The 15,069-nt window shown below is 38.3% G+C and overlaps 1 protein-coding gene across 5 annotated transcripts in view; it reads right to left on the bottom strand.

Annotated features, from left to right (window-relative positions):
- Positions 1 to 2,645: 2,645 nt before the first annotated feature.
- Positions 2,646 to 15,069, bottom strand: part of SLC18B1 (solute carrier family 18 member B1) — a 28,353-nt gene continuing 15,929 nt past the window's right edge. For 3 of the 5 annotated variants that reach the window (XM_033103469.1, XM_033103472.1, XM_033103471.1), the window contains 8 exons: positions 13,364 to 13,500; positions 11,283 to 11,384; positions 9,869 to 9,960; positions 7,802 to 7,897; positions 5,562 to 5,636; positions 4,782 to 4,875; positions 4,635 to 4,684; positions 2,646 to 4,413 (listed from right to left, as the gene is read on the bottom strand). In XM_033103469.1, the coding sequence (XP_032959360.1) occupies positions 4,347 to 4,413; positions 4,635 to 4,684; positions 4,782 to 4,875; positions 5,562 to 5,636; positions 7,802 to 7,897; positions 9,869 to 9,960; positions 11,283 to 11,384; positions 13,364 to 13,500 (713 nt within the window). In that variant the 3' untranslated portion in view covers positions 2,646 to 4,346. The remainder of the gene's footprint in view (positions 4,414 to 4,634; positions 4,685 to 4,781; positions 4,876 to 5,561; positions 5,637 to 7,801; positions 7,898 to 9,868; positions 9,961 to 11,282; positions 11,385 to 13,363; positions 13,501 to 15,069) is intronic. The other 2 variants (XM_033103473.1, XM_033103470.1) reach the window with 2 other exon arrangements.

Consider the following 15,069-nt stretch of genomic DNA (forward strand, 5'->3'; position numbering starts at 1 on the left):
TGGCTTCATGTTTGAAATGTATAATAATATGACTTAACTGATTTGATATTCAAATTTGTCTTGAATGACAAAAACTTTAAAATGATAATAATGTATTATTTTTCATATTTGTCATGCTTTTTTGACCCAGTGTCAACAAGAAAACACGCTTTAAGTTGTTTATTTTAGTACTGATGACACATTTGCACTAAACCGTAAATCAAGTTATACTGAACGCCGTGCTTTCCTAGATTGTCACTTATAAACCTCAACTACAAATAGGGTGGGATTAGAATAGGCTGTGGATTTTCTGAAAGAAATCACTACAAATATTTCAGATTTGCGAGTTGTTCTTAATAAAGAATGATAAAGCAGGTTTTAGTTAGTTTCCTTTAATTCTCTAAACAACATTTTCTTTGTCTCTGAATATGTTGTTTCTGAGTCTTACTCTCCTGTGGGTTTATTTCATACATAGAAATGACACTGATACACAAGGAAAGATAACTAACATAGGACTAGTCTTTGGATTATTCCTTTTTGATATGATTGCATATAAACAGAGATATCTGCTTCTTTACTTTTCACTTACTAATTGTATTTAATGAAAATTAGTTTGAAAATTATGTCAGTATTATCCACCAGCTTTTAGTAGTAGTAGTAGTAGTAGTAGTAGTAGTAGTATTTATAGTAGTAGTAGTATTTATAGTAGTAGTATTTATTTATTATTGGCCAGCTAGGTTTGAGAAGGTATATTTAATGTATTTAAATCTTCATAACTTAATAAACAAGTAAATAGAATATTTCATTAATGTATGATTTAATATTTCTTGTCCAAATCAAATTTCCTATGTAAAATAAATGGGTTATTTGGGAGGGAAACTAAACATGTAACTACCATACAATCCAGCAGTTGTATTATTCCCAGGCATTTATCCCAAAGAAATGAGGACATATTCACACAAAAACCTGTACATTAATGTTCATAACAGCTTTGCTTTTAATAACCATAAATGGAAAATAATTCACATGTCCTTTAATGAATGGTTAAGCAAGCTGTCTATACCCATTCCATGGAATATTACTCACCAACATAAAGAAATGAACTATTGATACATGTGACAATGTGGATGGATCTTAAGAGCATTGTGCTGAATGACAAAAGACAAATCCCAAAATCTAACATACCGTATGATTCTATTTATACAACATTCCTGAAATGACAAAATTGTAAAAATGGAGAAAAGATTCGTGGTTTTCAGAGATTAAGGAGGGAGTGAAGGTGAGAGAGAACTTGACATGGCTATAAAAGGGCAACATGAAGGATGGGAATGTTTTGTGTCTTGACTCTATAAACAGTAAATCCTGGCTGATATTGTACTATTGTGTTGTGAGACGTTACCACTGGGAGAAATGGGGGAAAGAGTACATATGACCTCTGCATATTAATTCTTATAACTCCATGTGAATCAATCATCTCAAAGTTTAACTTAAAAACAATTGATTTTTTTCTTTGCCCTTTCTATTTTTCCTTTGAGTTAGTTTGTATACATATAGGTTGCAATATAAACAACATAAAAAATACACTTTCTTATTATATTGTACATTCCACTACATACGTAAAATAGTCTCCTTTTACAAAAGGAGTGGGGATATGAGTGGAGATGTGATATCTTTTAAGCTGAGCACCTTTTACTGGGCACCTTTGTTATGTTTAGAATATAAATATAAAAAAACATAAAACATAAAAAAAACACACCCAGATTTCCTTTGATAGTTTTGGCCTAACTTTCGGTTTCATTGTTCAAAGTTCCTCTATCCTTTCTCATATTTTTAACTTTTTTTGTCATTTATTTTAATAGTATTTGCAAAATCATAAAATGAGGAGGGTACAAAGTTAGTTTCCTATCAAGCATCATTAAAATACACCGCTATCCACCGCAGCGTGTATGGAAAGCAGCGTGTTGGGAATGGGAACAAAAAGTTCTCTCACCAGAAAGCTTGGAATCTGTGTTCACCTTGAACTCTCAACAGTCAACAGCGCGAGTAACGGTAATAGGAGGGCAGTCCTGAGCCACACACCCAGACGCTGGTACCCGAGGTGAAAGCCCGACTGTCACGCCCGGCTGGAAGCTGCCGGCCAGCCCTGCGGTGTTTTAATAGCGGCCCCGTGCGGCAGCGGTGGGAACTGCAGGCGTTCGGCGTATCTTGGGTCATCGGGCCCAGGAGAGGGGCCCCACAAGAGCCGGCACCCACAGAAGAAAAGTAGTGAGGTGGGACCAGGTGATTTAAGCACTGAAGAGGCGTTAAGGCAATATGGGCCTGGGTCTGTTCTGCACCTAACACGAATTCAGCGGGCCGGGGTCATACTCCTTCCTGGCATCGCTCTGGGAAGCAGGGGAGGGGTGAGTGGCCACTTGGGCTCCCAGAGCACTGGACAACCCATTGGAGGTCTCATGACAAAGGGACTTGTGGGGAGAAGGAGAATGAAGAGTTCATGGGATTTGTGAATGTTCCATTTTGGCAATGAATGCCAGTCTTCCAAAATGGTTGTGCTTCCTGTTGCTCTTCATCATCCCCAACCTTGGTTCTGTCATCCTTTATTTTTTTTTTCCCTCTTCGTGTGAAAGGGCACCACATCATGGTTTAATCTGCCCCTTCAGAATGTTTTCCTCCTAATCTTCCCCATCTCACTAAGAGGCACTGCCATCCACCCATACCTTCATGCCAAAACCTAGGAGTCACCCTAAATTCTTCTCCCCTTCTCCCTCCACGCCAGCAAGTCCTGTTTGTTCCACTTCCAAACAAAACCCTTTGCTCTCCATCTGCACCACCACCTCCCGGATCCAAACCACTGTCTCTCTCAAAGCTTCCAAAGCTCTCCCTCCAACCCTGCTAAATCACGTCCCCATTCACACCCACATGAAGACACAATGACCTTCCTGAAATATCAATCAAAGTCTGGCGACCCTCCACTTCCCCAATCTTCTCTGCTTACTAGAGACTCCAGGCATGTGGTCCACTGTGTCATTTTTGACCATGTCAGGCCCTTTTGTCTGCTCTCCCCTCAGAATGGCTGCCTCACTCTCACATTTCAGATCTTAGTTCAAAAGTCCCACCTCCATGGAGAAGCTTTGTCTTTGTCGAAATTAAGACCCCACACTTAACCGACGCCAGAAAATTCCTCTCTCACTTCACCATGTTGTTTTCCTTCCTAGCATCTCTGTGAGATAATTAGAGATTCTGGTGTTTATCTATTATTTGTCCCTTCCACTGCAATATTAGATTTAAAAAAAATAAAGGCAGAGATTGTGTTTATCTTCATCACAGTGAAATCCCCAGCACCTACCACAGTGTCAGTTCAGAGAAGGCATTCAATAAATAATTTTGAATACGTAAATAGATAAAACCATTTCTTCTATTTTTTTTTAAAAGGAAATGTGTCTACTACACCACAAAAATGGATCAGGAGGTATGCAAGTTGCACAATAGAAATTGTCTCACTTCAAGCAACAGCATGGATTTTACAGGAAGTCGGAGAAACCCTTTCCCTATCATATAACAAGCACTCGTGTGAGGTCACCTGTTCTAGGAATGGATGATTATAGGAATATGTTTAAAAAACAAAAACAAACAAAAAACAAATGGTAGAACTGACACAGTGACATTAAGGGAAATGAACAATGTTATACCAAGCACTGTTTATAAATCCAGATCATAATTGAAAGCATGTTACAAAAATGAAAGTCTCGAGTAATGTTATTCTTGTACCTTCCATACAAACAAAATTTTTAGAAGAGCTGAGGGCCAGGAAATGATAGAGTTTTTACACGGTAGGTGGGAATTTAGCCTTTCAACAAGAAAATCTCAGGACACAGATAAGGCATATATTTTACAAACTGAATTTATAGTTATTGTTCTACATATACTGAATCATCTTTATATTATTTTAACCATATCAATTATTTCCCTTAAGCATATAATTTCTTACCCTGTTAATATAAAAAGGTACATTCACAGAATCAGTGCATTTAGAACGGAAAGTAATCAGAGGAAACAGCAGACCCAGAGTCAATAATATCTTAAGGCTCAGTTTGGTCACTTTAAAACACCAACTTCTTCTGATTTTCAACTACTCTTCTGAACTGAATGCTTCTAATCTGGCTTGTTCCGCAAGCCAGATTTGAAGGGCAATAGTGAATGTGGCACAACACAGATCATACAAAAACATGTGGACACTTCCAGGATGCTGGTGTAGGGTTCATGGAATTCTGTGCATAAAGTTAAGAAAACTTTTCACTTTGCCACTTTAATGTTCAAGGCAAGGCACCTCCATCTCCAAACCTTGTATCAATCCCAGATACTCAAGGCTAGATTTCATCAGACAAGAGAGCAGTTCGTTCCTCCTCTGTGCCCAGGGTATTTGGAACTTTCACTCTACATGGAAGGGAAGAAAAGAAGAACCTCAACATATCTCACCTTAAAAAACTCAGTACCTACATCTCTACCCAATTATCTCTTTAAACGTGTCTACCAAGTCCTGAGGCTCAGAGTGCCCAGAAATCTGATGACTAGAAGAGTGGAGGTAAATGGTACTTCTTTTTCATTCCCACAGGCCATATTTTAAAGGAAGAGAAAAGCTCAAGAGTTGGCCATACCTTTTTCTCCTTGAGTACTCCAGCAGATAAAACAAGCCCATCATTAATCCCTTTTAACACAATTAAAGGTACTGGTTAGTGTCAATTCTCCAAGTCACATTTCTCTTCAAGCGTAAGGAAAATAAACATAAACGACTGATTACTCACACTTGTCAGAGCCCACAGTCCTTGTATAGCTGCTGCCCATTCAAAACCAATTTTCTCATACAGAAATCCACCCAGCGTCGGTCCTATAATAGCACTAAGAATGAAAAGAGGAAAGGGTACTAAGTAGTGCAAAAAAAGAGTTCCTTCCTAAAGGCTGCATGATCCCTCAGTCATTGGTCTTCAATAATTTGCAACTATAAGTACTAAATAAAAATGGCAATTCTTGGACATAGACTTGGGTATAAGAAAATCATTCAACCTGATAATGATGATGCTTAAGTTTTAAACAACTGGAAAATTGTAACGGCTTTTACAAAGTGGGTGCCTTATACAAAAAGAAAAGATGACAAGCATTCAAAAGGATCTTTATATTATTCTCTCTACTCTTCTCAGCATTTGTATGAAAAATAAGAATTCAGTACATACGAGTATTTATGGGTATCTACATTGTCAGCATACCATTACCTCTGGTATAGCAGAAAGAGAAAAATAAGTAAACAAAGGAATACTTTTTAAAAACTGAGATATGCTGATAAAGGAACTTAAAACTATCATTGTTATAAGACAGAGTATATGGGGCCAGTTTGATTAGATGGTAAAACTGCTGTGTAACCAATGATCTCGGAGTCAGAGGGTGTAGGTTAAAACTCTGGTTTTGCCTGAAATGAATTATGTGCCTTCAGGCAACTCATCTGTCTCAGTGTCTCAACTTCTTCATCTGTAAAATAGGGATGACATGTTCCATCTTGCAGGTGGGAACGGAATGCAATGGCTACTCACCCAACTGACCACATGGCACTGAACAGACCTGACACCAGTGCCAGGGTACTCAATCCTTCTTCAAATCCATTTTCACTGCAAAGAGAGACGAGAGGTATCTGTGATTAAAAGGGAAACCTGTGTGAAAGAAAAGAGTTATGTACCACAGATTTAAGGTAAACCAGGGCTAATCTGGACAAAACCAATAGCAAGAACACTCCATTCCTAAGATTAAGAGCTAATCTAGTTTGAAGTCATTTTCATACCGATGTTTACTTCATGGTTTTCTAAAAATAATTTTATTGCATATATAAGAAATGACATCAAGAAGCACAACCCATTTGCACTAAATGCTCAGAAAAATATATGATTTACAAAGAAATTCTTAACATGAGAAGAACATACAAAGAGAACATTAGGCAACTTTCAGGAAATACAGGGGTAGTCCCTTATTTCTGTGAGAGTTGTTGAATTGACACAGCCTAATTACCAATATTCTCCTTGAAGTTCACTTTGAAATGAACTTCCTCAAGTTTATTTTGTGTTCTTCATCACTATGCCCATTAAACAAAAGACCGATGGCCAAGTGACAAATGCCTAGTGTGATATTATGATTTATAGTAAGAAAAACATATATGGTCTTAGTTTCCATTTCTGGCACAGAGCTCCTAAAACCCTTGAAATTTCCTAACTGATGAAAGCAATAAAAGTCTTTTGTTATATTAATGAGGTGACTTTTGGAAAACACCTGTTACCATAGGCAGAAAGAACAGGGTATGCTGGGAAAAAGAGGGGAGGAAGGGAAGAATAGAGGAGGAGGAGATAGGTCATTTTTAAGAAAAGGTGCAGCTACAGCTCATTGTAATAGAGTATAATACTATTAGTATTGTGGGCAGGGAAAAATCTCTAGCTCCTGTGTGGAAAAACCTCCACCCCCTGTGTCATCATGCTAGTTCCAACAGGGCCAAATAAAAACAAGGGAATCCCAAGTCCCCACAGGAAGGGTCAGCAAAGACCTGCCCTGGGAATGCCTGCAACACCATCCCTGAATATTTTGTGCCCTCATTTGAATATAGTCCTAAATTTCTTTGTTCTTCGGTGCAGTTGCCAGTTTTCCTGGCCTGCCCACGCCCATCATTTTGGGAGTGTATTCTCTTTCTTTTGAGAAATTCTCTGCTTGTTAGGCTGTGTTCACATGGCTTACTTCTACATCCTGGAGTGCCTTCCTGTGATGATACAAGAAGCCTTGCATTCTCCTGTAACACACCTCGGGATGGGGGCTATTGGCCAGGAGAGCTGTTATTAGAGGATTGAAACTTTCAGCACACACACCCCCTTCCCCACACTGCCCACTTCCTGGGAGGGGGGAGGGGCTGGAGGTCGAATCAAATACCAATGGCCAATGATTTAATTAATCATGCCTATGTAATGAAGCCTCCATAAAAACCCAAAGGACAGAGTTCTGGTTGGTGAACCAGATGCTTACACAAACCACTGTGCAGGGCCCCAAACTCCATGAAGATAGAGGCTCCTTTGTTCAGGGCCTCACCCCAGGTATGTCTACATGTGGCTGTTCAGTCTTACCCTTTATTATCCTTTGTAATAAACTGTAATCTAGTGAGTACACTGGTTTCCTAAGTTCCGTGAGCTGCTCTAGTAAATTAATCAAACCCAAGCAAGGGGTCGTGGGAACCTCTGATTTAAAGCCACTCGGTCAGGAGTACAGGTGATAACCTGGACTTGTGGGGACAGTCTTGTGGGACTGAGCCCCTAACCTGTAAAATCTGATGGTATCTCTGGGTTGACAGTGTCAGAACTGAGTTGAATTGTAGGACATCTAGCTGGTGTGAGAGAATGGCGTGGTGGTATGGAAACCCCACTCATTGGAATTGGTTCAAGAGTCATTTTACCGGGTCACTCTATGCTCTTGCATGGACTTCATGGGACAGAAACAATGCTGATGCTTTTCCATTTTGCTTTGGCTTTTTAAAAGTGTATCTGTACAGAGGCACAAACCAAGCAAAGCCTCTATCCACAGCCCATTTTACTTATTACTGTGTTAATACTACTCTATATTATCATTTATATCATTACATCATTGCATGGACTATTTATATCACAATAGTATGTGACACAAAATCATGAAGATTTAGTATTGTGGAAAAAATATCCAACATCCTACAAAACTGAGAAATTCAAGAAAGCCTGTGATGTTCACTGCTATTCAAAATATAGCTCTTCAAGCAATGAAAGTAACTTACTATGCACAATTGAGAATCTCCGGAAAAGTTGGAATTATACTCATGCCAGCCGAGATGCCATTTATGACTAATATCAGCACCAACAGCCAAAGCTGACTGAAAAAGAGTTTTGGAGAAAAAAAATTAGCATTTTGAGAGACACAAGCTTCATACTATGGAGGGCAGGCAGGATCAGAGAAGCTCCTTTCACAGGTTTCAGGCCTAGTCTCATCCTTATTTCCCATCTGATCCCATTTCATTCTGCGACAGCATCCTTGAGTTCCTCATATTTGGGGTGGGGTCAGCTCATCCTGGTATCTCAAAGTCTTTGGTCACATATAGCACATGCCTGGAGTCAGCCTGCCTTTTTATCACCATACAAAATCCTGCAAAAATTGGTGACAATGCCAATGCTAATGTTCCTCCAATTGACTCAAAAATGGCATAGAAAAGGGGTGGTAAGTGACAGGAAACTAACATGTGCACCATCTCGGCCATGATGCCAGTTACTGAACGTCCATTATCCTGAATCCTTGCAGTATCTGTGTGATTTTTAAAAATGATTAAAGCAGATAATTTAGCTGATAAAAACACACTTTATTTACCACTGTGAAGTGGACAATCTCCTTTCGGAGGACTGCAAGATAGAGTGGAAGGCAGGAAACTTTCATATGACAAAGAGTAAACAACGAGGAAGAGGAAAAATATATATATCTGATTGGCTGGGACGACATGCCAACTCTGTTTGGGGTGAGAAGGCCCAGGGCTGGCTTGGTGTTTGGGTTTGGCTGACTGGATAGACTGCATTTCTGGTCAAGGACAGCATTGACAGGTAATACAGGGAAGGGGCATGAGGACTATTTGTTTACCAAAGAAGAACTGGGAGGAGAGCTCAGGCAGACATTAATCAGTCACACAGAAGAAACCTTCTGAAGGCTACTGAGTAAAGAGATTCCATTGTAAAGGCCATTGTTATAATTAAACCTATTACACACTAGCCACAGGCTGTACCTTACAAAGGGCAAAGGTAAACCTGCCCCTATTCTTCTTGTACCTTGCACAAGTTTTCCATGGAAACAAGAAACACATATAAACCCTACCCCAACGAGGGGTGGGAGGGGGTCCTCTCTCTCACTAGTGAGTACAGACTGCCACTCTGTGGGGTGGCCTTTCCTTTCCTACTTACTCTCTGTTTAAAAAACTGACTTTCACTTTAAACTCTTTGTTGGTTCATGTCTGAATTCTTTCCTATGTGAAACATAGAACCTTCTTGGTCCAGGGCTTGAGTCCCCACTTCAGAGGATTTGCTCTGCCAGTATTATAGGGACACAAAAGTTATCTAAGGTTTGTTTGGCTGACATGGCACCCCAGGCAGGAGCAGCTTCTTGGGCCTAGAAAGTTATTTCAACAGTATTATTATCAACTCGCTCTTGTAGATTTAAAAAAAAAAAAAAAAGAAGAAAAGAAAAAAACCTGAGGCTCTTGGAAATTAGGTGATTTACCCAAGTTCACATATCTAATAAATGACAAAGCCAGGATGTAAACCTAAATCTGAAGGAATCTGAAACCCTTTCTCTTTCCATATTGTGCTTTATCCCAGAAGTACTTGAAAATGTCTAAGAAGCTTACTTTATTTAGCAAATCAATTATGTTAAGCAAGCTTTAATGAGCAGCTACTACATGCTAAGGATGATAAAGAAAAAAAAATGGCCTCTGCTTCAAGAAGTAAGGAAGAGGAGGAATAGTGAAAACAAAACATCTTCTAAGAACTATCAACTAAAGGCAGGTGGCAACAAATGCTGTTTTAAAAATAAAGTATAAACAAATGTGCCATTGAAACACAAAGGAAGAATAAGCACATTTCTCATTTGATTCAAATGTATGCATTCCTGTTTGCTTGTACCACTGCTAGCTTATAATATGGTAAAATACTGTCAGTCTAACAAACAATTCAATATAATCCTAAATCAAATTAATTACTTCAATAATAAGGCTCAAAATACTAAGCTATACCAGTGTTACACTAAAATTAAAAAAAAAAAAATCCCTAATGCTAGTCAGCCAAAAATACAGAAGAAAAACAATTACCTTTTAATGTGCAAGACTGGGACAGGTCCTAACAGCATGTAGCACCCTGCTGTGATTAAGTTCCCCAAAACCAGAAACCATTTTCTTAGATGCTGGCAAAGAAAGGGACAAAAGAAACTCAGAACCCTCTGTAATCAAAGAATATAAAAAAAATCCCTGATTAACATAAATCATGATCTTTAAAGAATCCAAATACACTGAAGAAAACAAATGTTTACATTTAAAATATGTAGATGGTAAACACAACAAAAGCAAGGACAATGTATCCAAGATAGGGACTGCAAAAGGAGTCCTTGGAACGGGAGTGCATTGAGGAGTTTGCACATGATGAACTCTTTCAAATAGAACAATTTCAAAAGCAGTCATTGCGAGGAACAAGTAGGTAAAACACCTAGAAAACTCACATTATTAAAAAAGTACCCAATCAAATTATTCCTTATAAACTACAAGGATGCAGGCTAACAATCATAGGTGCACAGGCTGCTCAGTTATATAAGACTATGTCTTAAAACCATGTTCCAAACACTGTTTAAGACACTTGCTTTTTGTCACCTGGGTAATTTAGTAATCTCCATGTAATGTAGGTCTTGATAAATTTATATGCAAATGTATCGAAGAAAGGAAATGCTAAAAATAAGCACAATAGCCATAGAAACTTGGGACTTGGCTAACAGTACTAGTTCTGTGTACTAGTCATGGACTGGACTGAACATACACTGGACTGAACAGTGTAGCCCTGGTTAGAGGAGAACTGAAGGGCTTTTCTGTCAGGATGGCTTGTGGAACAACCAGCGCATGCTGACGTGGCTAATCCTTTCCCTCTCACAGAAAACTAGATTATCTCAATTCTCAATTTGATCAAGTCCTAACCACCTCTGGACTCTGTCGTATTTATTAAAGTCAACCCTTTTTTTTTTTTTTTTTTTTTTTTTTTGCATCAAGAGAGCTTTTCCCTTTAGAAAGTCTAATCCAGTAGTTTTTCAACAGTTTTAACACAAGATTCCTCTTTTCCCAGGTGAAGCAATTAACAGTGAATATGTTCAGGGTGATGGCACGTTGAAAGTCACTGGAACCTACAGTAGTACCTCTCCATTAGCTCAAAAAATTGAATAAATTAGAACTTAAATATTCTTACTACGCCCCCAGAAAAAGATAAACAGGTGGGGTGATGGATATGATAATTAAGTAGATGGATGGAATCCTTTCACGACATAGTATATCTGTCTCAAATCACCATGGTGTACACTTTAAATATCTTACAATTTTGTCAACAATACTTCAATAAAGCTGAAATTTAAAAAAATGAATATATCCATTCTAATCAATGGACCTCTAGAGTTCTAGAGGTACAAACGGAAAAACCGCTGGCCTAAATATACAAAAGCATTCTTAAACATAAATTAAGTGTACATACTGGCATTTTATCACTTAGTAGACCAAAGAGTGGTGAAGAAATGGCATAGGACAGTGCCAAACCCAGGAAGACCAGTCCCACATGTCCAGCTGGTAAATTAAACTGTAAAAGAAATTCTGTATTAAAGTTACATTTTTAAAATAAGTATCTATCTTCTGTCTACTATTTCTTCAATTCTTATCTACCATGAGTCTACTAATTACACTCAGCATCCTTCCTAATTTTTTATCTTACTTTTATAAATGGATTGCTTTTTCTCTATGAGGGGAAAAAAAAAAAAAAAAAACAAAAAAAAAAAAAAAAAAAAAACCTAACCAGAGGTCAGAAGTCCTAGATCTTTTGCTTTGTAGCGTTTGACATAATTTTGCTTCTATGAATCACAGCTTTTTACTTGTAAACCAGTGCTTTGCAAACTTTTGTGTGCATAAATACCTGGAGAACTTGTTAAAAGAGGTTCTTGGAAACTAGCCCTAGAATTTCTGATTCAAAAAGTCTGGACTGGGCCTGAGAATGTGCATTTCTAACAAGCAAGCAGGTAATACTGACTGTCCACAGATTGAGTGCATTAGTATAAAAAAAACATTGCTGACATTATCTGTTCTATCCATCTCAAAGAGATATTAATCCCTAATCAAAGAATTCAATGCTATGACACATTGTGAAAAGCTTTGGAAACAGTTAGCTACCACATAACTCTGATACTGTCACTACCGTCAAGATGATAAAAATGCCTTTGATATCTGAGTTGTTCTTATTTTCCTTAATTTCCTTAACTAAGGCCATGGGATTTCTTTATGAGTCAGTATACACTTTAACAAGTTTATGACAAATATTAATTCATGCTCAAAATTAATCCTTTAAAGATACAAGCAAGATACAAAAGTCAGATAGTCTTCTTCTCATGTTACAACTCGAGGAAGGCAGGGCGGAACTCTCCCTACTCTACAAGGCTGGGTGACCAATGACTACACAGAAAACCATCAATTCAAACAGCTGATAAGTCAGAAGAAAAATAACAGGACAAAAAAAGTGATAGGAAAATACATTTCTAAAGATTTCTTATAAGATAGACATTAGTGACTTGGGTTTACCAGAGATTGGTTACAGTTTTTTTCCATTGTTTAGACACAACTTCCTGTGGACAGAAAAGTGACTTTTAAAGACACACACTGTTGGTGTAAATGTGTCATCATACACCTTTTTCTTATGTGTTACCTCCCAGATGCTCACTGCTTTAGCATGATAGTCTATTATTCTCTAAACCTTGGGCCAGGCATTAAAATTACAGTCCCCCAGATTAAATTTATCTTTTTGAGTAGTTCACATACCCCAAACTGTCTTTAGTGACTTCAAGGAATTGTCTTTCTGGTAACTGTGCTTTTTTAATTCTAGTGCCTCACATAAAGTCAGTGGGGGCTGCAATCGACAAATTTCTGCCTTTATAGACACACATTAATTCTCCAATATAATTAACTACCAGACTTAGTAATACACTTTATTGCATTATTAATAATCTTTTTCAAAAATATCTAAGAACAATTTTCTATGACATTAAACTTTTAGAATTCAGTATTTATTTTTCACCTCTAAACAATGGAGAAGGTCTTGGTTCCTCTCTCCCATCCCAGACCAATATAGTCCATAGTCATTCAATTATATGCAATAGCCTAGAAAGTAAGTGGACTCAGAGGAGATCTGGTAGAAAAGGAAGATACCTTCCATTCAATGAGCCAATGAGTATCCCAAACTCCCCACTGGAATTAAAACAAATAGAGGAAAAGAGTCCTTATTAAGCATCCGGGATGATACACAAGCCAGACCTATGATGACTTGAGTTTGGCCTTGGAAAGAAGAAGACCAATGGTGGGGCCACTTAGTGAAAAGTTTCTTTCATTTTCACTGAATCAGACCCCTAGTTATAGGGACATCACAGACGAAGGTACAGGCTACCTCAGTGTGCTGTTCCCACTCAGTCCCCTTCTCCCAGCCACTCAGAGAACTTTCCACAAAGCAGGGCCCAAAAGCAAGTAATTATCTCCACATTTAACAATGCAGAGCTCTTTAGCAATCAAGCGACTTACCTTCTCCAAAACAAAGAGAGACAGGGTAGGATCCAGGAAGCCAAAACAAGCGCTAAGCGAGTTGATGACAAAGGAGATAAGGGCAACCTTGGGGAGAGTGATGAGTTTCCAGAATGAGTGTTTACCTGGATTAGACTCTTCCAGGTAAAAATGAAAGAAAAAAAAATTAGAGTAATTAAAATCACTTAACTTTATCATTTAACCTGTTTTGAAAAGTAAAATTAGTAAGGCCATCTTTATCTGGTACTCAAAATAACTGCACCTCTGAGAGTGCCTAAAATTGTATATTACTTATATTTACATATAAGTTATTCAAACCTAGAGGCCATATTCAGTTTTCTTAAAAAATAATGTCTCACATTCAAAGAAATCAACCAGAATCTGAGTGTGAGGAGAAAAGAGGTCTTAGGTTATAGGTTATAATCCAGAAGCAAGTGAGACCTTCCCCAGGTGGAATAGAGAACATGTAGTTTAATTTGGTGCATGGACAAAGCCAGAAGCTTTATCAAGGAACAATGAGTGAGTGCTGAAGAGGAACCTCAGTTAGTCAAAGAACACAGGACGATTTTTTTTTTCCTGCTGGCAAAGAAAACACTGAATTGAAAGCGGTGCTACTGAATCATGTAAATTACACTTAGCATTCAAGGTCAGTTGAGCACCAAACTACCTTCCACTATTCCCCCAACTTCCTCACTGTTCCCAGCACCAGGAATGGTTGTTTCCAGGCCTCCAGTCATAGTCTAGGACTCCTTTCTTTTTCCCCTGTTAATTTTTCAAACTCTATACACTCTGTAAATTCTGGCTCTGACCCTAATTATTCCACACATTTTGTCTTTCTCTGGTTTTCCTGCTGAACTTCAAGTCTATACCATATATTTTAGCACCTAAACTATATTTCATTTTACATTGTTTACTATTTTTCAGTGGCTTTCCTATTTTCCAATAAATTTACTGAACAGAATCTTTGCTGAGCCAGGTACCATGCAAAATGCAGGGGAGAACAAACCCCAGACCCTGTCCTCACAGAGAAGTTACAGTAAGACATGGAGAGAGCCAGGAAGGTACCTATTGGAGCACATAAGAGTTTCCATTAAAAACAAAACAAAACAAAATAAAAAAACCAAGAAACGCTGTATAGGAGAAAAGGCTTTCCAAAAGTGATATCTAAGTGGGTGCCTAAAAGATGAGTTTGACATAGGCAAATAAAGGAGAAAGAAAGAATAATCCAGGCATATTGTTCCAGGAATGGCACATTCCAAGAAATGAGGAAAAACTATTGTGTTTGAGGGAGTGAAAGTAGAGAAGCAAAGCTGGAGGATGGAGCTTGGGGTAGAGACACCTGTGTAATGTGGGAGATCAGACTGCAGAATAACACACTGATCATATTATGCAGGACTTTCTAAACTGTGCTAAGAAACCTGAGCAATCACTAAGGGTTTCACACAGGAATGAGATTCAGGTCTGGGGTTTAAAGGGACCTCTCTGTGGCCTTGTGGAGAACTGAAATAAGAGCCTGTTGCAGCGATCCAGGCCAGAGGTGATATTGGCCGAGTTTGGACGAGGAAGCTCTTTGCGAGTCAGGATCAGCACGCCTATATCCCCATTTCTTCTCTAGTACCCACCATGGTTTATTACCAGTAAATTCCAGTTGAATAATGATCCAGTATGGAGCAAAGTACAAAAAAAGCACGAAGAGTGGTTCAACT

The sequence above is a fragment of the Rhinolophus ferrumequinum genome, chromosome 3 (assembly GCF_004115265.2).
Source record: "Rhinolophus ferrumequinum isolate MPI-CBG mRhiFer1 chromosome 3, mRhiFer1_v1.p, whole genome shotgun sequence".
In the NCBI taxonomy this organism is placed as follows: domain Eukaryota; kingdom Metazoa; phylum Chordata; class Mammalia; order Chiroptera; family Rhinolophidae; genus Rhinolophus; species Rhinolophus ferrumequinum.